General features: G+C 41.9%; 2 protein-coding genes across 5 annotated transcripts in view; both read right to left on the bottom strand.

Moving 5' to 3' along the window:
- CYLD (CYLD lysine 63 deubiquitinase) overlaps nucleotides 1-14,240 on the bottom strand; it is a 68,002-nt gene extending 53,762 nt beyond the window's left edge. Inside the window, exons 1-5 of one of the 4 annotated variants that reach the window (XM_004450422.5) lie at nucleotides 14,064-14,240; nucleotides 13,354-13,427; nucleotides 7,004-7,655; nucleotides 5,497-5,799; nucleotides 3,395-3,500 (exon numbers count right to left, since the gene is read on the bottom strand). In XM_004450422.5, the coding sequence (XP_004450479.1) occupies nucleotides 3,395-3,500; nucleotides 5,497-5,799; nucleotides 7,004-7,507 (913 nt within the window). In that variant the 5' untranslated portion in view covers nucleotides 7,508-7,655; nucleotides 13,354-13,427; nucleotides 14,064-14,240. Of the gene's footprint in view, nucleotides 1-3,394; nucleotides 3,501-5,496; nucleotides 5,800-7,003; nucleotides 7,656-13,353; nucleotides 13,428-13,971 lie in introns of all 4 variants that reach the window. The other 3 variants (XM_004450423.5, XM_058280030.2, XM_058280031.2) reach the window with 3 other exon arrangements.
- A 3,796-nt stretch (nucleotides 14,241-18,036) lies between these two features.
- NOD2 (nucleotide binding oligomerization domain containing 2) overlaps nucleotides 18,037-23,664 on the bottom strand; it is a 41,615-nt gene continuing 35,987 nt past the window's right edge. The window contains exon 12 of the mRNA XM_004450427.5: nucleotides 18,037-18,133. Within this exon, the coding sequence (XP_004450484.2) occupies nucleotides 18,127-18,133 (7 nt within the window). The 3' untranslated portion in view covers nucleotides 18,037-18,126. The remainder of the gene's footprint in view (nucleotides 18,134-23,664) is intronic.

Consider the following 23,664-nt stretch of genomic DNA (forward strand, 5'->3'; position numbering starts at 1 on the left):
ACTGCTACAATACACCTGCAAAAGAAGGAGGTTGGGAAACGGACTTTGGCCCAGTGGTTAGGGCGTCCGTCTACCATATGGGAGGTCCGCGGTTCAAACCCCGGGCCTCCTTGACCCGTGTGGAGCTGGCCATGCGCAGTGCTGATGCGCGCAAGGAGTGCCGTGCCACGCAAGGGTGTCCCCCGCGTGGGGGAGCCCCACGTGCAAGGAGTGCGCCCGTGAGGAAAGCCGCCCAGCGTGAAAAGAAAGAGCAGCCTGCCCAGGAATGGCGCCGCCCACACTTCCCGTGCCGCTGACGACAACAGAAGCAGACAAAGAAACAAGACGCAGCAAATAGACACCAAGAACAGACAACCAGGGGAGGGGGGGAAATTAAATAAATAAATAAATCTTTAAAAAAAAAAAAAAAAAAAAAAAAAAAAAAAAGAAGGAGGTTGTATCCCTACAATATACCATATACAAAAATTAACTAAAAATTAATCAATGGCCTAAATATAAGAACTAAAACCATAAAACACTTAAAATATACAAGAAAATTTTCATGACCCTGGATTTAGCAATTAAGCATGAACAACAAAAGAAAAAATAGGTAACTCAGACTTCATCAAAATGAAAAACTTCTGTGCAAAGGACAAAATGAAAAAAGGAAAAAGATAACCTGATAAGGGTTTAATACCCAGAATATATAAAGAACTCCTAGAATGCAACAACAAAAAGACAATCAATTAAAGCATTGGCAAAGGAGTTGAACAGGCATTTCTCCATAGAAGATATACAAATGGCTAAAAGCAAAAGTAAAGATGCTCAACATCATTAGCCATTAGGGAAATGCAAATCAAAACCACAATGAGATACCACTTCACACCCACTAGGATGGCTATTATTTTAAACACCAGAAAATAATAGGTATTGGTAAGGATGTGGAGAAATTGAAACCCTCGTGCACTGCTGGTGGGAATGTTAAGTGGAGCAATTGTTGAGGAAAACAGTTTGGCAGCTTCTCTAAGTTATATACAGTATTGATATACGACCTGGCAATCCCACCAAAAGAATTGAAAACAGGGACTCAAACAGACACTTGTACCCCAATCTTCATAGTAGTACTACTCACAATAGCCAAAAGGTAGAAAGAACTCAAGTGTCTGTCAACAGATGAATGGATAAAGAAAATACAATGGAATATTATTCAGCCATAAAAAGGAATGAAATCCTAAAAATGCTACAATATGAATGAACCTTGAAAACATGTTAAGTGAAATAAGCCAGAGACAAAAGGACAATGATTCCACTTACATGAAATATGTAGAATTAGCAAATTCATAGAGTCAGAAGGTAGAATAGAAATCACCAAGAGCTGGGGGTAGATGGGGAAAATGGCAGTTACTACTTAATGGGTACAGAGTTTCTATTTGGGGTGATGAAAAAGTTTTGGTAGTAAACGGTAGAGATGGTAGCATAATATTATAAACACAATTAATGCCACTAATTGTACATCTAAAAAGGATTAAAATTTTTATGTTTTATGTTTCTAAATATGTTACCACAATAAAATTAAAAAAAAAAAAACTAATCTTTAAGAAATCAAGAAAAGCAAGTTTGTTAGACTTTTATAAAGCAAAATGAAATAAAGCTATAATTTGAATCCCATACCTCCTACTAAATTAACATACCCTTATTATAATGCTAAAAGTAAAGTAGAATGTATTTAACTCAGCAAAACAAGTGTTTATTACTTGCCAAGCCAACAGGGAAACAGGAAGGCTAAATAGTGCAGGTGACAGAGAACCTTAAGGATCATCTAGTATTATCCCTTCATTTTTACAAAAGCAGCAGCTGAGAATCTAAAATGACCCATGAAGAACTCAAACGTGTTCTGTGCCAAAATTAGCAATAATGAAAAAAAACTAGAAGCTCACACACAAAAAGTTAAGTTTGCCTGTTGGGTTGTGACCCTTGGTATAGTAAAAATCAAAATGTATCTCCATTGAAACAGTATTCCCAAGCATACAGGTGAAGCTGAAAAGTATGGTTTTCTATGCAAGTCTTTACATCCAAAGCATACAACAGAATTGGGGGAAGGGAGGTACTGAAAAGAGTGAGCATAATCAGATAGGTCTAGATTTGAATTCTGGCTACTTATTTTGATCTTGGGCAATCTAAACCTAGCTAAGACCAGGTTTTTTATCAGCAAGAAGGGGATAATTAAGAGCTATATAAGGAAGTGGATTTGGCTCAACTGATAGAGCATCCGCCTACCACATGGGAGGTCCAGGGTTCAAACCCCAGGGCCTCCTGACCTGTGTGGTGAGCTGGCCCATGCACAGTGCTGATGCGCATAAGGAGTGCCATGCCATCCAGGGGTGTCCCCTGCATAGGAGAGCCCCACGCACAAGGAGTGCGCCCTGTAAGGAAAGGCGCCCCACGCGAAAAAAGCACAGCCTGTCCAGGAGTGGCGCCACACACACACAGAGCTGATGCAGCAAAATGATGCAACAAAAAGAGACACAGATTGCCGGTGCGCTGACAAAAATGCAAGCAGATACAGAAGAACACACAGTGAATGGACATAGAGAGCAGACAACCTGCAGGGGAGAGGGGGGAGAGGGAATAAATAAAAATAAGTCTTTTAAAAAAGAGCTATATAAAGAATGTAAAAAAGTACAAGTCACCTAATTCAGGATTAAGTACATTCCTGGCTACAATCTACCTACAATCTTCCTGACCTTTTATTCATAGTTGCATAATGCTTAATAAGAATCGTCACCTCTGATTGCCTCTGTTAGTTTTATTATTACCACACTAACAACTGTCCTAACCTATAATCAGTAACTCTATCAACAGCAGGGAGATGGCACTGTTAATGTCACTATCAATCGGTATTTGTCAATTACCTGACAGCAGCTATCAGTTACTACTTGTTAGAGGCAAAAGAGAAGATTGCACACAATTTTTTTCATAAGATGTAAACTCAAGTGATCTGTATCTGATACAGACTCATGAAGCCAGATCAGTCATGAAATTCAACACTGTCAAATTAGACATTTTCTAATTAGAAGCCTTCCAATTTAAACCAGGCTCTCACTCAAACAAGCAGCAGTTTATTATATTCTCTGACCCTTCTAACTATCAGAAAGGATTTTTCCCTTAGAATGGACAGATGATGAAAAAGTGAAAATGTATAAATGTAACCCCACCCACACTCACATACTTTTGCAAATACAAATCTTTAAGTACTGTTTGCATTGGGGGGTGAAATGATAGTTTACTTAGTAACAATTCTGCAATATAAAAGCCAAGTTCCAAAAGTCCATCTTGCAGCTTATATTTATGTCCTCATGACAAAGTATATCTTAGAATTCTGCCCTATAAATACATAAATATATAGAAAACATACCTGGGATGATATCATTGATATGCAAGAGAAGTGTACTTTCAACACTTGCAAAACTACAGAGCTGTACTCCATTAAATCTTCCATCCCAATTGCCAATAGGATTGTCCTAGAAATTAAATAATAAACTTTAAAACCCTCAATAAATTGTAAATATGAAAATCTGTATTTTCCATAAAAAGAGCCTCCAAAACATTTTACATTGGTAAATTTTAGCTATCTTGCCTAAAAGAAAACAAAAGAAAACAAAGGATGATGTGTTAGAATTGCCACAGTAACAAAGACTTCTCTTTTATATTATTGTTATTTTTGAAAAAGGAGATGCAAGAATAATTTAAGTCACAGTAAATCCACATATGAGCAAGGAATCCAGAGTGTTTTTCATATTTTACTGGACAATAAATGCAAGTCTATGTAATACTGACCATCTAAGTTTTAGAAAAATAATGTTTTAGAGAAATACTATTTTTTCTAATAATGTATAAATATTAGGTAATTTATTAATAAAACATTATCTCATCCAGAAATCTGCCCCAATTAACCCTAACTCACTCTCATCACTCCTTTACAATCCTTCAGCACTTCAATATTCCGTTTGAATTCCTGTTTGCCCCTCTGTACATAAGTCTATTTTTTAATGTTTTAATTTGCTCTTCTGTCATTTTATCACTATGCAATAATGTCTTCAAAGGGAGACTTTTCTATTTCATTATTTTATATTTCCATGTAGCACCAACTAGCCTAGGGCTGTGCATGGAGCTAGATTTAAAAAATGGGCCAGTCAGGCAACTGCCCTGAGCACCAATCTGTACAAGATACAAAAATAGCCCTGGAAACAGAAGATGATGAAGAAAATTGCATTTGCCAGTACTTTCCTTTCCAGGAGAATATTCGAAGTGTTTGGAACAAATGCTTACCCAAGCTGACTGGGGGATGGAGGGGAGGCAGGGGGAGAAGCTGGTGGGGCAAACCTTTAGGGAGCATGTGCTCAGTAAAAAGGATGACCCCTAGACTGCCATCTAAGGAGGGAAAGGCCTGAATGGCTTTGCCCAACTTTGGGGCCTGAGCTGAACCTAGTGACCGGTGGTCCTCCTTCTCCAACCTTAACCTAGTCAGCCCACAATCTCGCCTCTAAACAAATATCAATATTGAAAGAATATTAGCTTAAAGGGGTGCTTGTTTTAACTTTTCTGAGGTACCCACATTTCACTCTGGCTCTAACTTTGCACATAGTAAGTGTTCAGTAAATGTTTGTTTCATAATTAAATATGGATATCAAATAGAATTTCCTAGTTGAAATAATCAAGCAGAGGATGGCAGAAACTTATGCTAGAAAATCCATAGCCTACCAACCAAAAAGTGTACCTGAATATATAAAAATGCTCTTAATGGGTTTGAGAGTCTATGACTCACATCCTCTCCTGCTAACTCATTCTTCTGTTTAATAATTTCTGTACATCTTAACAAATTCTTGTCCATATTTTCAATCTATGTTAAATATGTTCTCAGCCTTTTTCTTCTCCTTCTCTTAATGTCATGGGTATAATTCAACTTGCCATATTGGAAGGTATTCATCATTAACAAGTAGGATTGTAAGGTAACATTAAAAATAAGTGATACCTGAAAAGAATACTCAAATTTCCTATTTCTCCAAAGCAATATGCTTTTCCTATACTCAGGCACTTTCCTTAAATAGTTTTTACATTATTCATTAACATAAGATCACATCCAATAAAAATTTTCAAAGTATTACAGAAAGAAAGAGAGTACAAAAGAAAAGAAAACCTTTCAAAATAAAGAAGATAAGACAGCGCTTAATATATTTGGGCATTTTTTCCCTGGATACTGGTCAGCTATCACATGGTAAGTTTGAAGGTTGAAAACATTTTCCAGTTTATTCAAACTGGAGAAAAACAGTAAATATAATTCTTTATCAGGACTCCTGCTCCATTTCAATGTTCCTTTACAAAAGGTAAATTAGAACATGTTCTTTAAATTATTCCAAATTAGTCCATTGTAAATATTCAAAGAATTCATTTGTACCTAAATTGCTTATAAGTTTAATAGAAATATTGAAAAGATAACATAATCCAGAATTGTCTTACCATGTCCACACCAACAAAATATCCTAAGTTTTCTTTTCCTGGCAAAAGATCACAGAATATAACTGTTCCAGATTCTGTAGTTTCTCCAACCTTCAGAGAAACTCTGGAGTTTATTTCCAAAGGGGGGAGTTCAACTTGCATTGTGTCCACTGGACCTGCATAATCATTTTCCAATCCATTGTCATCATCTTCTATGATTTCCAGCTTGTCCAACGCAACAAACACACCACAGTCTTCATCACACTGAAAAAGCTGTTTCCCTTGATATATTCCATCAGTAAAACCTTGGCCACGACCTTCTTCCTAGTTTTTAAAAAGGGGAGAGGGGGAAGGAATTACCCAGGGATCATTCCAGAAAAATTCTAAATGATACAAATAAGAAATATAATTATTATCAACTGCTATAGGGTTTAGAATGTAAAAAAAAAAAAAAAGGAAGAAGTAGCTATATCTGATGCTAAAATAAAATTACCTTATAAGGAAACTTTCAAAAACTCTATTAAGCAAAAATAAAAATCATAATTCCATTTGTGACAGAGCTGAGCTGGATACTACACTGTTGTTTGAACAATAACTTTGTTATAGAAAGAACAATTTCCTTTAAAATAACAGAAACATTAGTTCTATTTATTGAGTAATTTTTAAGTGCTAGCCACTGTGCTAAAACCCTGCATCAATACATCACCAAAAAATTTGCAAGTTGGGTACTGATATCACCCTTTTACAGATGAGGAAGCAGATTTTGAGAAATTAAGTCAGTTGGTTAAGTTAACTTGGTAACTCAGCCAGTAAATGGCACAGTAGGATTCAAATCCCCAATTGTTTATAATCACTGCTTTTTAAAAAATTAAGTTGAGAAGTAAGCAAACAAGGCATGAAGATATATTTGCAAGAATGCCAAAATGCAATTGGTATTTTTTAAGTTCTGGAAATTAATATTAAGTTTGGAAACATATCACAGAGTTCCTGGGTCTCTTTTCAAAAAAAATATTAAATTCCAATATAAGTTCCACATATATGATCAGTGACAACTGAAAACAGGTTTAAATTGCTCCAACTTATTATTTTAAAAATCTTATATCCAAATTATCATTTAATTGCAAACATTAAGAAAAGCTGCGAAACCCATAGATGATGTCACAAGATAATTAATAATTGTACTAAGTGATTAATTAGCTCACAATCAGGTGGAATTCATTTTCTAATAGACACAATGTTAAAAATTTTTAAGACAAGAAAGTCTCCAAAAACTGTGATCTATTTATCTATGCCACCACAGTAAGCAGTTAAAAAAAAGGTTTCAATGCATTCTTTTGCATCATCTCAATTCATCATTGATAAGAAAATCCTAGGAATTATGAATATTAAAAATTACAGAAGACTTCTGTGAAAACTTACTTTGTACTTAAAAGGGGAAAAAGCTCTAAGCCTACAAATACACACACATGCACATCCACACACACACTAAAAGCCCACTACACATTACAAAATGGTTCATCAAACTTACCAGCAATTCTACTCCAAAGAATATCCCCGACACTGTCCTCTCTGCTAATAAGGGTCCTCTGAAGCGCACAACTCCAGGAAATTTTTCTTCCCCAGATCTCAGCTGTACTTTCACAGGGCAGCCCACAGCTATTTCGAGGCCTTTACTTAGTCTGTTTCTGTTTTTAAACAGGCTGAACCTCTCCTCACAATTGGTAATGGCCAAAAGTAGCTCTGTGAATTTTTCATTTATTTCTACAACATCCTTTTCATCCACAAAGAGAACTGCATGAGGTTGCTCTAATATTTTTAATCCAATCTGATTTTTCTTGCCTTTTGCAGAAGGAATTCTTGAATGCCCCAAAGAACGATCTTGGATATACTGTCCTATACTCCCCTTTGGTACTTTAAGCAGCTTTTGTGTCTGTTTGTCTGTAACACTGCATTCTTGAAGGAGCAAATAAAAAATCCGCTCTTCCCAATAAGATGAAGTAACTTTTTCTTGGCTCCATAAGCCTGAACTCATTGTGGTATTAACTTAAAAATATTAACTCAAAAAAAGGGGAACTACTAAGTTTGTCGTAAAACCGCAATAGATAAATTCACTGGCAGTCCCAAAGCCTGTTTTAAGCAATTTGGTGTCCATGCTGTAAAAAGATAGCAAATCAAAACGCCTAGAGGACAAGCACAAAGAAATTTTAGGCTTCATTCTACATGACCTAAACTTAAGGTTAAAGACTTTAAAAACTCTCATTCAACTGGTAAAATCACACATGCTAATGAAATATTTCCAGAAATATTTAAAAGGGCTAAAAGACATCACGTGTATCTATTGTAAATAACAGATATCAGAGATAAGTAGGAAATCCAATTGTGAAGTACCTTCAGAGACAATACAAAGTTTCTTTCCAAGGCACTAAGTTTGATAAACTGAAATTTGTAAAAACCTTAAAGGATAACCTTACATTACATTCAAATTTTTATATTTTTAAACTTTAAAAGTAACATTTTTAATGGATTCTGCCTCACCAGAAGAGATAGGCAGCTGGATTTCAGCAAAATACACATAAGTCTTATAAAATCAGAAAAGACTATTATTTCTGTACCCATAGTTGAGGTAAAAAGTTATTCTTTGCATCCAGGTTGTTAAACATCTTTTATCAATAAAAACATCACGAGATCAAATTCTGAGATGTTGACCACCATTTGTTTATCTGCCTGTCATATTTTGACAATGGAACACTTTACTGCTGTTTCATTAACATTTCCTTAACCTTGTATATTATATCCTTAAATAGGCATACTGTTAGTCACATGAATCAGCCATCATTCAATTCCTTAAAATCACAAATATTAGATAGCGTAAAGTGATTTTACCAAAGATATCTAAAAAGATCAATTTTGTAAAACTTGGACTAAGTAACAAGGAGATATATTTGCAGTCAAATATAATATATTTCATACTATAATTTTAACTATGTATTCTGGGAAAGAATAGACAGAAGACGATTTCTTTTTCAGCCTTAAGTTTTTCATTTAAAGATTTACAAGAATAATCTTTTACAAGGAAGCCTCATTCTCATTCCTATTTGGACAATTGAAACTATACACTGTAATTCAAATGGACATTTCTTTAAATGTTTTTGCTGAAAACAACAGTTCCTATTAGTGCCTGTTACAGTGGCTATCTGGTTTCTAAATACCGTACTTATTTCACTCATCTTGGAGGGAGAGGTATCCATTTACATCATTCTCGATAACACCACAGATTGACAGCACTAGCATATTTATCTATTCTATTCTTGCAATAAAAAGTAAATACTCCTAAAACTAAAGAACCAAATTTTAAGTTTAATCATTTAACTTAATGATTAAACAATGTGGCAAATCTATACACAAAGAAACATTTCTTTTAGAAATCATTGCTGGATAATAAGGTATTCCATATGATAAAGGTTTTGCCTGTCCCTCTATGAGCCAAAATGAGGCATATGGATTACCCAAGACAAGCGAATAGTTTCATTCTCCTTCAAGCCAACATTATTGAAATATCTCTGCAATATTTAATGAGGGCAAGGGCAGAGGCTAGTATAAAAAGGTTCTCTTTCTCTCTTTTTTCTATTCTTGCTTTATAACGTGTTTGTTATCATTCCAGTTGAGGGCACTGTCCACTTCAGTACGAATGGGATCAGTTTATCTATTTGCCACTTATGTAAAACACCTGTGGAAGCCCCTATCTTGACACAATATGAATAATGGAGTTAATTTTCTGAATCTCTTATAAGGGCTACCAAGCAGTTAGCCAGCCCCTTAACTGACTCTATTCTTATAAAGTACCAAAATGAACTGTTTGTTATTTTTGACAAAAACCTTTTTTAAATGTCAACATTTTTCAACAAGGAAATGGCCTTATTACTTTCTTGATCACTGAATTACCATTATGAATAAAAATTATGTGTGACTCTCAATATGCAAGGTCATATGTTACTCTGTGAAAGGGCTTTACACTATGCCTTCCAAGCTCTAGTGTCTGCTTTCTATAGATTTACAGTCTGCAGTTTCCCTTGCACTCAGCCATTTTCTGTGGTTTCCTGCAGTGTGCACTGACTCCTTTTGTGGCCTTGCTGCTTCCCAACTTACTGCTTTTAATCAGTGCTGAGAAGACAGATGATAAAATATCTTTGTATGTTAAAAAAGAAAAAAAAAAGAGCAAAGAAAACAATAACAAAAAGAGGAGTACATAAATGGGAAAGTTTTTTAGGCATAAGGTGCATAAGCCTTATTGCTTAGACATTATTTTGGTTGCTGTGGGAAGGCTGAGATGGTCAAAAAGCAATTTCCAAACAAGTGAACTATTACTTCAGTTCTCTTTAAAATGTAATTTAAACTTTCTTGGCAAAAAAAAAGGTATGACAATTCTACTATTATGTTGAAAAGAAATTATGTAAAAAATAATTCCTAAAAATGATTATCTTCAAATATTATATAAAAGAACTTCCTTGAATCTTAACTATTATATGCAAACAACTCCTACTCTACTTGGTTCTCCAGCTCAATGGATTCATATGATAATTTAAAATAAAAACCACTAGTGCTAATGAAATAATACTAAGACAAAACTAAATTACTAAATATAATGCATTTGGACACTATATTCTAAGTAAATCTGATTGCAAAAGTGTTTTGTTTTGCAAATCCCTTAAGAGTCTATAGTAAATAAATTATTTGCTATAATTACTTTGGTTTTAATAAAAAAGGTTGTGGGCAGTTTAACAATATCATCAAGTACCATATTTTAAAGGGAGCTTCAGCAGGAGTGTTGACTTTTTTTTCTCACTTGCATTAGCACAAGTGGGAGTGAGCTCAGACTCATCAGCAGGATGGATCATGTTAAACAATGCAAGGAGCCAAAGCAATAGTTATTAAATATTTAAAAAGCATTATCTAAAAGCAAAAAGGATGTGGTCTTTCCTTTTAGAAAGAAGCATATTAAAAATTGATTCTCTTCACTGTAACTGATAGAGAAAGTTAAATGAGGGACTTTATGGCTCAAGTCTAGAGGTATGCAAGACAATAAATTTAATGTATATTAATCCTCCCAACACACTGGTATCATGGCAGGGACTTTCCTCCCACTGTAGAAATGAACGTAATGCCAACATTCTTCTATCCCTGGGATATGCACAACAGTTCATATATGAAGTCTTAAGAAACCCAAGCAGTAAAAACTGTACCCAAGACTCTAGGGAAGCAAAGATTTCAATCACATTGTAACACATTGTAACTAAGTCCTTTTTAACCAGGATATGTGTCTTTAATTGTTTGTTTAGTAATTTTATGTGCTCAGGACCTTGTCAGACACTTAAAAATACAGAATGTTTAAGATATGATGTCTGCCTTCAACAAGACTCACCCCATTTTCACTCAGCTTTTTAAAGTAAAGGTCATAGGAGCAGTAAGATACTACAAGGAAAAAGCAGCATATTCAAACTCCAAAAACAGGGGAAGGGCAGCGGCGGGGTGAAAGGAGAATTTTCATTTGTATTCTCTTATTATTTCTAATATCTCTAATATTATACTTCACTTTGAGTGCAAATATATGATAAATGACTCATCTAAATACTACATTACTTATTTCATTTTCAGGCTGGAAAGTTGCGTGTTAATGAATATCCTTGTAATTAGTGAAAGTACTGACTGAAGAGGACCAAAAAGATGGAATAAAATAATATATTTAACCCTAAATCCAAATTGAACAGGGCTTTCTTTTGACAACACGCAAGATAACTTGAAAATATATCTAATTATCTAAACTCTAATGCCTGGATTCTGAGTAGAGGGGAATTTAATTGTATTATGATAAAAATAGTTAAACCAAGAGTCGAAAAGCATAAACATTTATCAGTTTCCAATCAAAATGGAAAGATGATCAAGAAATAAGTTTAAATGACAATATTAAAGATCAGCATTACGAGGTTCTAAAAGACAATAGATAACTACAAATGAACAGCATTAGCTACAAAAATGTCTATGGTTAACTTATCCAGAAGATACGATGCCATTTTGACTCTCAAGTAAGCAGGTTATATGCTGTTCAAAAGAACCTCACAAAAGAAAACAAAGATCTAATTCACAAACTTCTTGCATCTCCTGTGATACCCTGACATTCTACAAGCTACAGGAGGCTATCTATATCAGGAGGAAAATTACAATACTAAAATACTGCTCCTAATTATAAACAGCAAAGTGGTAAGAAGGTCAATGGGAATACGAAAGAGAGAAGACACATGGGCCTTTTTCCAATCTCTCCAAATAGCTAGAATGATTACCATATTCAGAAAGAATATCTCTCGTTCAAAGAACAAATTGTTATATTCCTAAACAGCTATAGAATATGAATATAGAGATTCTTTGATGAGAAAAGAGAAGAAGGCAGTTTTAAATTCCTTGTAGGTTAACTTGTGACATAAGTACACAAGTATACAGTCCTTTATTCTGTATATGAAAACAATTGGGATTTATAATGTAAAAAAAAGTTTGGCTCCTGCATCTGCACACTCACGTCAAAAAGAAAATGAAAAATGCTGCCCCACTAGAGTTAAGCCTAGCCTCTCAAACTGTGAATTCCCAGAGTCCTTCATTTTTATATTTCTGCTGCCCAGACCAGCATCTAATGTATGATAAACATTAAATACATGGGAAATGAATGAATAACTTGGCTAATTCAGTGATACCAGTGAAAGTCAAAATTCCACTTCCTCGTCCTAATCATTTATGTGATTGAAAGCTTCTTCAGGGTTTAAAAAAAAAAAAAAAAAAAAGGACAAAAAAGGCTGAGGAGTCAGAAATTTTTGCCTAAAAGTTCACTAATTCTCTGGATAAACGAAGTCATGGTCAATTTTTATATCACTTACTTGTTATACATATAAGAACAAACAAGGAAAATTTCAGAATCATGAAACAAGTTGTTCTAAGTTTCATTTGAAAGTGGCTTCCTAGAGCCTCACACCAGTTATGAGTATTAATTCTGTATAACCAATGTGAAAATCCCAGACAAATTTAAGAACACAGTGTGAAAATCAGGAACAAAATACTAATAGTTTGACGAATAGGATAATTACTTCTTTCTCTCTTCTTGTATTAAAAATGTCCTTAAATCAAAAGTCACAGTTAAGGCATGCCAAACCACATAAATCACTGCTGCTTAATATCTGCTGTTGCTTTAAATAGTAAGATCTTGGGTCTTATCAACTCCTCACAAAATTAACACCCAAAGGAAACTTTTTTGCAAACATACTATACAATTTAGCAGCAGAACTTAGATAATGTTCTGGGTGTCATCCATATTCACAGTACAGGAACCTCAATAAGAATTTCCAGCAAATTATTTGCTCCTAATACTGTCCTAGTCCGAATCCATCCACTACTCAGGGGGGAATGACAGTCTAAATTCTCAGAGCCATTAACTCCACTTGGAGCTGGAGGGGGTGCTGAAAACCAACCCAGGCATGAACCTCCTCTTCCAAGTCCCAGATTTTTCTCTGGGGACCAATAAATTAGAAAATGAGCGATCTTATTTTGATCCCTAATTAGCCCGAATTCAAAAGCAATGTAGGGAATCCTCCTTAGCTGAGCTAAGAATACAACTTTCCAGGTAAGTCTGGGGAGAGGAAGGGGGCAGGGATAAACTGGGGGTGCCGATGGAAAGGCCACAGGCTTGCCAAGGGGTGGAAGAGGAAAGATGCCAAGTACGTGAACAACCGGGCCGCTGACCCACGCTCAAGAGCACCAGCTTTCTTCAACATTTCACGAATTTCCCCACAGACCGTTAATATGATAAAGAAGCCCAAAACGCAAGAAAAGAAAGACTACCTTGTCTCAACAGAGCTCAACTAAAGAACTCCGGGCAGCTGCGTAAAATCATCCTCACTCTGGAAAGAGGGAAACTGAAAGAAAAAACAGAACACGCCATTAACGAGGCCAGAACCCCGGCTGCTCTTCCTGGTCCGGCGCTACGAACACCCCAAAACCGGCCGCTCGCTACGCCCCACGGCAGAGGCGTGAGATTACAGCCCAGGACCCGCGACGCCAACCGGGGCGGTCGGGAGCCCGCCGGCGGCCCGTGCCTCGGTTTCCCCGCCGGGAAACGCAGCCGCGGGGGGAGGCTGGGTCCTGCGCGGCGCCCATCCCAAGTCCTCTCCTCTCCGCAGCTCCCCGCGGTGGCGACCACCTCCCCCCGACCCGGGCGCACCCCCGGGAAGGCCGAGGGCAGGGGAAGCCCCCGGGGCTGGGGAAGCCCGGGCTGACGTCAGCGGGCTCGGCTCCCGCGGGCCGAGCCGGCTCCGGGCCGGCGCAACTGACGGGCGGGCGCCCAGGCCCCACGCCGCCGCGGAGGCTCGGGGCGCCGAGAGGCCGGGGAGGGGCGCGGCGGGGACCGGGCCGCCCGCCGCTCGCCGGTTCCGCCGCCTGCGCCCTCGCTCGCTCGCTCACCTCGGGCGGCGGGGCGTCTCCCCTTCCCCAGCTTCCCTAGCTCGGGTCCCGGGCCGGCCCCGGCGCCCCACACCCACCGCCCTAATATTTACCTCCGACGCGCGGCCCCCGCGCAGCCGAACCTGCTACCTGGGCCCGCCCCCACCTGCCCCGCCTCCGAACCGCCCAGGGGAGGAAGGCAGCGGGGGCGGACGGGGGCAACGGCCGCCCTAACCAATCGCGACCGGAGCTGCGTCCCTGCGCAGATCCTGATTGGGTCTCCCGGTGACAGACCTTCCACCAATGGCTGCCGACCCGGCGCGGGCCAAAGGGACTTTCCTCTCTGTCAAGCTCGGTGGAGCCAAAGGGAAAGAGGCGGGGAGGGAGGGGGAGGAGAGCGAGGTGGGGGCGGGACCTCTGGAGGATTGGACGAAAGACTGCGGCTGCCGCGCCACCATTGGCTGATCCCGGAGTCGGGCGGGGCGCTGTGCTCCTCTGCGCTCCACCTCCCATTTACTGGCTGGGCTCGTGACTTAGCTGTCAAAACTCCTGCAGACTCCGAGTTTGGGTCTGGGGTAGGAAGTGGTCCAGACGAGAGTTAGGAATAGGATTCCGGGATTCCATGAAAGAGCAAAACTTTACAATCAGACCTAAGCGTGCATCTTTTGAGCCTTCAGTTTAGTGCTGTGACATGGGCGCTGTGCCTCAATTTCTGTAAAATGGAGCTAATACTACCACTAGTTTTACAGGATTGTCGTGAAATACCATGTGTAAACTTCCTGATTCGTAATTGGAACTCAGTAAAAGTTAAAGCTCTCCTCTCCCCCTCAGAGAGAGCATAAGACCCCTGCACTCTCTGAACCTCTGTCGCCACCTACCCCAGTTTGGCGGGGAGGCCTGGAGGGTGGTGAAGAAGGGTTATCCACGCGCCGCCCCACTCAACCCTGCACCTCTGGCCACGAGCCAGGACCTCGGGTGTAGTTAAGGCTCTTCAATTAGAAGGGAACTATCTGATTCCCCCAATGTGCTCAAAATATTTAAGGAAGTGCTTTTTATAATCAGTCCCAGAGCCTTGTAGCATGCCTTGCTTGCTGGATACTCCGGTTAATTAATTCCTGCTCCGTTGACACTTTAAGTACCAATTAAGGGAGAAGATGATTAATACTGAGGGAGGAGGAGGGGTGTGTGTGTGTGTGGGTGTGTGGGTGTATTTAATCATGACACAAATTTCCCCAGTGAAAAGTGACATGTTTCTGAAAATCTGAGTTTAAATGGATGAGTACATAAAAAGTCACATGAGTGATTACTAACAGCATTGGCATACAGGCCTTGCCAGAATCACCCAGAATGACATGGACATTTTCATTTGAAAATGCAATCCACTCTTGTCCTTCCTTAGTCCACCCTAGCCCTATTTCCCAGGCTTCTTGGCCACACTGCAATAAAAAACAATACACTGAGAATCAACAGTCCTGGCCTGTGACAGGACCTTAGGGGACGACTCTTCCCTCCAGATCTAAAGTCTCTGATAAAGCAGGCAAGACAAAGAGGTTACAGTCTGGCTGCCCTGAAGTGAAATTCAGCCTGAAGATTGTTTTGTTTAATTCTCCAGTGAGGAGAAGGAGGGAAAGGAAGAAATAGAGTGGGAGAGATTTTGAAAGCTTTTAGGCAGCACTTTCACTTTCTCTAGTTTGCCACTCTCCCCACCATTTCCTATTCCTCCCCTCCCCCCCACCAACCACTCCTCTCATTTACTTTGTTTCATGGTCCCTGAAGGCATTTGAGTTTGCCACCCTGGACAAGAACATCTTCATGTTCTTTCTGATGGTGGCATTTGGGGCTGCTGAGCCCTCTGCTTCGGTAGGGCTTCCTCGCCCGCCTGCCCCCCAGCAGTGGTCAGATAACCATGCTCATTCCTGCTGTCACACATACTCACTCAGGGCCTGACTTCATCCGGAGAACTTCATTCAGGAAGTATCTCAATTCCAGCTCCTATCACTCAGTAATGGCTGCCTAGAACACTGTGTCGAAAACAATTCTGAAGCTATATTCAGACTCACAGGATGAGAGATGCCCACCAGGGGATGGGATGAGGAGAGTGTCACTAGGCTCTTATTTGCAGACCTTGATAAACCAGCCTTTCGTTTTATAGATGGGACATTACGGTCCAGAAAGGGAGAATCACTTGTTCCTGGTCCCCAGGGCGATGAGCTGAGTCCCTGATTCTTCTGATTCTAATCCAAGGGCCCTGTCCACCTCTGTTTTCCAATGGAAATGCCCGTGGGCTCTTCCCTCATTTAAGACCCAGGCAAAGTCCAGCCTCTTTTGCAGATGGTCCCACCTTCCATGGGTCACCATCCCATAGCCTTTTCCACCCAGCCTGACCCTAGGTTCACACAACTCATGATTGAGTTACTGAGCAGATGCCCAAGCACAGCAGTGTATAAGAAAGCTGCCACCCCTGTCCTCCAGGAAGGAAGGCAGACTTTAAGCAACTGAGTGCATGCCCACCTACTTACTTACAGTTCTGAGCACATATAAAAGGTAGTTGGGCACGCAGGGAGGCCTGCTTGAAAAAGTCATCTTTAAGATGGGGCAGGAAAGATAACTGGCAGTTGGGGGTGAGAAGAAATTCTCCAAGCAAAGGGAACAGGAAAGAGCATGGCATTTTGAAGGAACTGAAAGAGGCAGGCACAGAAGGGCTGCTGACTCAGGAGCCAGGGCGAGGCGATGGTCTTTCTCTCTGCAGCAATGGGAAACCTCTGCAGGGCTTTGAGCCTTGTGGCTAACTGTGATCCTAAAGGGGCTTGCAGAGCTACCTTCTTACACACCACAGGAACTCAAGGGAAAGCTATTGAATCTAATTGGATCTCTCCCCCAGGAGGTAGTACACTCCTAGAAGGCTGGCATGGAGTAATAGGGTAACACATAGTTCTTGAGGACTCAACAAAATGTTCTCAGTAGGCTAGTCAAGACAATGAATTTGAACCTGCCCCAAGCTCCCCAAATGGCTTCCACAAGCTTCCACCTCCTTCTTCGACCTCACCAAATCCTGTGTCTTATATATCCGACATCTCTGCTTAATACAGACAAAAGTAAACTTCAAATATTTCTGCTCCCTGACCACCACCACCACTACCACCACTATGATCCTTCTGCCTTCCCCATCTCAGGAAATGCAGCTTCTAGGGGCTTTTTCAGCCTCCCATGGCTCCTGCCCACCTAACTCTACAGCCTTCCCATCAATCCTGTGAACCCCCTAAAGTTCTTCTAATGCAGAATGTGGGATCCTGAACCGCCACAATTCCTGGACTGTACACTGGTGAGAAGTCAACTGGGTTTGTGTTAAGCCTCTGAAATTCGAGGGTTTGCTATAGCAGTGAGGCTAGTCCAAATATGCTGCCCTAACTCTAAAGAGGCAATGAGCACCTTGGGGACATGAATCTTATAAATGCCCATATAGTATAGCAGGTAAGACCTGGGTTTGAATCTTAGTTCTGCTACTTCCTAACAGTAAGTCAGTCATTCAACTTCTCTGACCCTCAGTCTCTTAATATTTAAATGGAGATGACAATTCCTATTTTGGGAGCCTGGTAGCTAGGAAAAGCTCCCTTGCTGATACTAGGTGCTCATTGAATGCCACTAAATGAGCAAGAACTGTTTACCCTTGTCTTGAGAGTAGAGACACTGAATGTTGCCCAAATCCAAGAAGCTCCCTAGCCACATGGCTTACGAAGTGACTACAGGGTATGCATAATGAGGGCTTATTTAAAGGATATTTGGAAATTGCAGAATCAAAGAAATAACTGAATTACCCGAGATTTTAATGGGATGACCAATGGTGACCTCTTCAGGGTACTGCCTTCAGGATGAATCAGGTGTGAGGGTGGCATTCCCAGGAGAAAGCACCCAATTGGTCAGGCTTGAGTCACATGTCTTCTCCTTAGCCAGGGAGAGGAGGGACACCTTGGCTGACAGCCCCCCCCCCCAGGCCTCCACCCATACATTGAGAGAGGGCTGGCTTCCCAACAGAATGGCAGGGCGCCATTACCAGAAGATGGAGGACAGGGTGCTGCAAGGCAAATCCAGAGATGCTAGAGCAGGTTGAGTTTCCCAGGAAGCAGATCCAAGATGGAGATAGGTGTACAGGAGGTTTCCTAGGGAGTACTCTTGAGGTCAACACCTGAAGAAGGGAGAGGAGGGAAACAGGATTGGCATAGGGAGAAGCTGGGCTGTGAGGCCTCAGCTGACCTCAAGGGGAGGTCTGAAGCTGGGATGGCCTTCAGCACTGTCCCTAGTTGGGATGAGAGACCGAGCTTCTATATTCCATGTGTGCTAGATTGGAATTGCCCCTGGAAAGTGGGGTGTCCCCTTGGATGATGCAACTCTCTTCAACTGAGGCCATCTCCCTAGAGAGCTGGCAGTCAAGGGCTGTCAGCCAGGAGCACTCCTAGTAGCTGGGGAAATCAGGCCTCCTGTCCTGAGGGTGGGTATGGGTGGTGTGTCACAGCACCCATTTCACAGGTCCACTGAGAATCTCTGAGCTGTGGGCAGGAGGCTGAGCATGAGCAGATTGGGCAGAAACTCTCAATTAAATTAATGTACTTGAGTTAAAAAGTTAATACACGAAAACCTGGCACTTAGTAAGCCCTATGTAAATATTAGTGATTATCTTTGCAATTGATGATGAAGTCTGTTAATCACCCTGCATAGGACACCTCATTAAATCAGCGTAAGCATCCTTTGAGGGAGGCGTGTTGGTTTGAATGGTGGCCTCCAAAAATATATGTCCTCCCCTAACCCCTGGCCCTGTGAATGGGGCCTTATTTGTACAAAGGGCCCTTGCAGATGTCAGCAAGAGCAAGTTAAGGATTGTGAGACAAGATCATCGTGGATAATCCAAGGGGGCCCTAAATCCAGCAACGAGTGTCCTTATGGGAGTGTCCAGAGGAGAGACACAGAGAGAGCAGAAGGCCATGGGAAGACAGAGGCCGAGAGTAGAGCTGTGCAGTCAGAGGCCAAGGAAGCCTGGAGCCACCAGAAGCTGGAGAAGGCAAAGACCCGATTCTGCCCAAGGGCCCCGGAGGGAGCCCGGCCCTGCCCACACCCTGACTTTGGACTTCTGGCCTCCAAAACTGTGAAAGAATAAATGTATGTTGTTTTAAGCCACCTTTTTAGTACTGTTACTAAAACCTTAGAAAACAAATACAGCAGGCGTGGCTGTAACCCCTCTGACAGATAAGGAAACTGAGGAACAGAGAGGGTATTTTATTATCTAAGGCAATAAAGGTATGTGGCAAAGGACAAAGGGGGTGAAAGGACCTGCCGGACTCCTCTCTGCACCAGCAGCACAGCACCCTGCCCCAGTCTCAATCAGAACGAGCTCTAAGCCCCCTGCTAAGGGGATGTGGGCGAGGACACTGCCCAGGAACTATCTCCACGGTGGCCAGCGCAGTGTTTCCGTCAGTGGCCAAGACGTCGAGTCTTCCCAGCTCAGTGAGGGGCACCTCCAGGTGCAACCTGAATGTTCAGAGGGGGCTTTTACTCTGGTCACCCAAAAGCTCTTTTTGATAAAATGAAAGGGATTACTTTAATCATCTTTAAACTAATCCAGCTCAAGCATAAATCCACACTCTCCCGCTTGAGCTATTTGCTATTATCAATGACAAATGATTTCTATGTATGATTAAAAATGCAGAGAGAGAAAAAGACAGAGTTTAATGCTCTCCTTTGGGGCCTTTGTGCTATGTCTGGAATTCCATTTTGAGCAGTCGATGTGCCAGGGATGGTCCCGAGTCTCAGGACTCCTTCCTCCCTTAGGGGAGTCTGAGGCCTCTGCAGGGAGCCAGGCAGGCTCGGCCCCATTCTCACAGTGCTGACATCCTATTGAAGGAGATGGGCCATGAAGGCACAAGTGTGCATCAGGCAGGCAGGCTGAGAGGTGATGCTGAGAAGGCAGGGCAGGGTGGAGAGTGTGGCCAGAGCTGCTATTTTCAGTAGAATGTCCAGAGAAGGACACCCTCCACCAGGAGACATTTGATCAACAACCTGAAGGCTGTGAGGAGCGAGCCCGCTGTCCAGGGGAAGAGGACAACTCCCCTGGAGGAGGGAATAGGCAGGAGCAAGGTCTGGAGACAGGAATGGGCTCAGCAGAGGCAAGGAACAGCAAAGAAGCCAAGGTGGCTGCAGGGCCGAGTACAGGGATGCGAGTGGCAAAGGTGAGGCCAGCGTGAGACCTGCATCTAATCTACCCTGTGCCAGGTGGGAAGTCCTGGAGGATTTAGATCAGACCAGGAACTGATGTGATTTGGGTTGTAACAGGCTGCTGTGCAGAGAAAAGACTCTTCAGGTCAAGGGCAGGAGCAAGAGAAAGTCAGGAGATGGATGCAGTAATCCAGGCAAGGGGGGGTCCCAGAGAAGCTCCTTTTCTCATGGTGGGGGGAGGTGGGTAGAGCAGCTGAGGAGGAGAGGTAGAGAAAATGTGTTGGGGGACATGGAACTAAAAATATGAAGAGAGAAGTCGTTCCAAATTAAAAAGGAATGCAGCACTCCTGAGCAGAAGGATTTTCAGGGAAAGTGATGGGGAGAGGGGTGAAGCTTACAGGATTGGAATTGTGGACTGTTCTAGAAGTGGTACTAGGTGGGGATTGGATTGAGAGCAGAAAAAAAGGGTACCTTGAAGAAACACCGGCCAAAGAGCTTGGGTTTCCAGGCTGCACGGCCGCAGCCTCGCCCCCAGGTAATTTTCCAAGGGAAACGGCTCCGGGGTGGGGAGGGGGGTCCCAGTGCGTTTCATTGTGGACCTCGGGGTTCACCTGTATCTGCCGCCCACCCACCACTGTGGGCAGTGCCAGGGTTGGTGCCCTGACAGTTCTGTGTGGCACACAGTGGGCTGGCCATTCACCACGCGGGGAGGGAGGCACCGAGAGGTGTTAGTGCCATGGTGGAATAAAACTCTTGGCTCAACCCGGCTGCTTGGAAAATGATTCCACCTCTCCCATTTCTGTGGGAGGTATTCATTTCAGTTTCTTGTTTTGGTGCTGTGGAAAAAAAAAAATTTCCATGGACTTTCTACCCCACTCTTCCCCCACCCCCCACCAGGATGATGGGGAATATTATTAAACTCCGTGGCTCTTTGGGAAAAAAAAATATTCTGCTCTAATACTTTTCTTTGTATAAGAATGATGTATTTTTAGCCACAAATTTGGAATCTGCCTGTGCCTGGGTAAACCACTGGCCCTGAGCTCACGTCTTTCTGGCAACCTCCCTACTGGAAAACCTTAAGATTAAGATTCCCAGTTCCCTAGTTACCCACAAAGGCCCAGAAAGGTTTTTGGTGATATCTGCTGGATTTTTTAATTAGGTGTGATCAAATGAATTATGTACCCCAACACAGACATGTTCTTAATCTAATCCACATTCCTGTGGGTGTGAAACCATAGGGCCTCTTGAAGATATTATGTTTAGTTAAGATGTGGCCCAGTGGAATGAGGGTGGGTCTTAATCCAGATTACTGGAGGATTTATAAAGAGAACACGGAAGTCACAGAAGCTAGAAGAAAGGAGAGGACATGTCCTTGCAATAGGAGGCAGAGATACAAACTAAGGAACCCCAAGAAAGCCAAAATGCTACAGTCTTCAAGGAGAAAGCAAGCCTTGCCAATATCTTGGTTTTGAACATCTTCTAAGCCTCAAAACCATGAGCCAATAAATTCCGGTTGTTTAAGTCAACCCATTGTCTGGTATTTGTCATAGCAGCGCAGGCAAACTAAGGCATCGGGATGTTTTACCCATTCTGAACTCTGACAGTGATCATATATCAAGGTCTCCCTTACAAGGGCCCTCTTGAACTCTTCTTTTTCCATCATCTCTCCCTAGGTTATGTCATCCAGGTCCAAGGATTTAATTCCCCTTTTGATTCTGTGGATGCCCACTTTGATATTTCTGGTCATGATCTCTCCTCCAGGCTCTTGACTCATGCAACAATTTGATGACTCCACTTGACTTCTGCATTTAAGTGTTTCGAGCCTGACAATCCAAAACAAAAGCGACTCCCGCTTCCAAACCTGTTTCCTACCTGTCTTTTGCAGTCACCAAGTTACTTAAGTCAGAAATTCAGGCGTCCTCATTGCTTCTTCTTATTCCCTCATCCTTCTCACCCAATTCATCTATAAGCCCTTGGGAATCTATCTCCAGAATATCTCTGGAACCCATCTTCTTTCCTCCACTTCCACTGGCACCACCTTAGGGCAGCCAAATACCCCTCACCTGCAATAGATCCTAGATGGTCTCGCCATTTCCTCTTGCCTCCATCCTTACTCTCTGCACTCCAGTCCCCTCTAGCAACAAATGAGATCTTCTTTAAATGTAAGTTAATTGGATCTCCCCTGCATAGAACTCACTAGTGGCTTACCATTATTCTTAAGGTCAAGACCACGGCCAACTAGGCCCTTCCTGCTTCTCCAAACCCATCTGGTGACACCCTTGTCTGAAACATACCCTGTTAGTTTCCTATGGCTGCTGTAACACACTTCCACTTAAGACAACTAATTTATTCTCCTACAGCCCTGGAGCCCAGAGGTCCCAACAGGCAGGACCGTGTTGCCCCTGGAGGTTCTAGGGGAGAATTTGTTTCCTTGCCTTTTCCAGCTTCTAGCGCTGCATCCTTTGGCTCATGGCCCCTTCCTCCCTTTTCCAGGCCAGTAGCACAGCATCTCACTTCACTGGTCATATCACCTTTTTTCTTCTGTGTCAAACTTCCCTCCTTGCTCTTGTAAGGACACTAGTGATAGCATATAGGGCCCACATGCAAATTCTCTTTTGCCACTGTGGCAATTTGAGATTACTTATGAATCCCCAAAACAGAAAGTTTATATTTGTAAACCATTCTCTGGGTGTGATAACCTTTGATTGTATTAAATTCAGTTGAGGGGACTTGTTTAGATTACCTGTTAAGATTGCTTTTATGTCTTTTTTTATTTGACCACATTAGTAGGGCATGACTCGGATTGAGTCCCTGCCCCCTTGCTGGGCCTGATATAAAGGGAAACTCACATAGTCACACAGGAAGAGAGAGCTCTGTCATTTTTGATCTGGCCATGTGACAGAAATAAGGCTGGGGCCCTCGGCAGAATGAGCCATTTGCTCGATAGTTTACAGCTGCCCATGGGAAGAGAGCCATGGCTGATACGGGAAGCACGAGAGGCAAGCCCTGTGCCAGCCTGCAGCTGAAATCAGGAAGAAGTGGAGCCTTTGAGCCTGAGAGTAGAAGCCCAGACAGGGGAAGGCTGGAACCTGGCAACTGACTTTGGTGAGGAAGCACCTTTGATGGTACCTTGAGATGGACTTTGCATGGCCTTGGGGTTGAAAGCTTTTACCCCAAATAAATACCTTTTATAAAAGCCAACAGATTTTGGTTCTTTGGACCAGCACCCCTTTGGGAGATCGATACAGCCATATAAAATCACATGCACAGGTTCCAGGGATTAGGACCTGGGTGACTTTGGGGGCCATTATTCAGCTGACTACATACTTCGAGGTTGCGAGGTCACCTCCTCAGAGACCTTATCTCTGACCAACCCCGAGTCGGAAGAAGGCTCACCTCTATTCTGGGTCCCTGTGGATTTCCTTCCTAGCATTCACCACCGGGGATCTTAGTTTCTGTGTTTCTCAGTTTAGTTGGTTTTTGCCTGCCTCTCCCTCTACATTCAAACAT

The sequence above is a fragment of the Dasypus novemcinctus genome, chromosome 18, assembly GCF_030445035.2.
Source record: "Dasypus novemcinctus isolate mDasNov1 chromosome 18, mDasNov1.1.hap2, whole genome shotgun sequence".
NCBI lineage: Eukaryota > Metazoa > Chordata > Mammalia > Cingulata > Dasypodidae > Dasypus > Dasypus novemcinctus.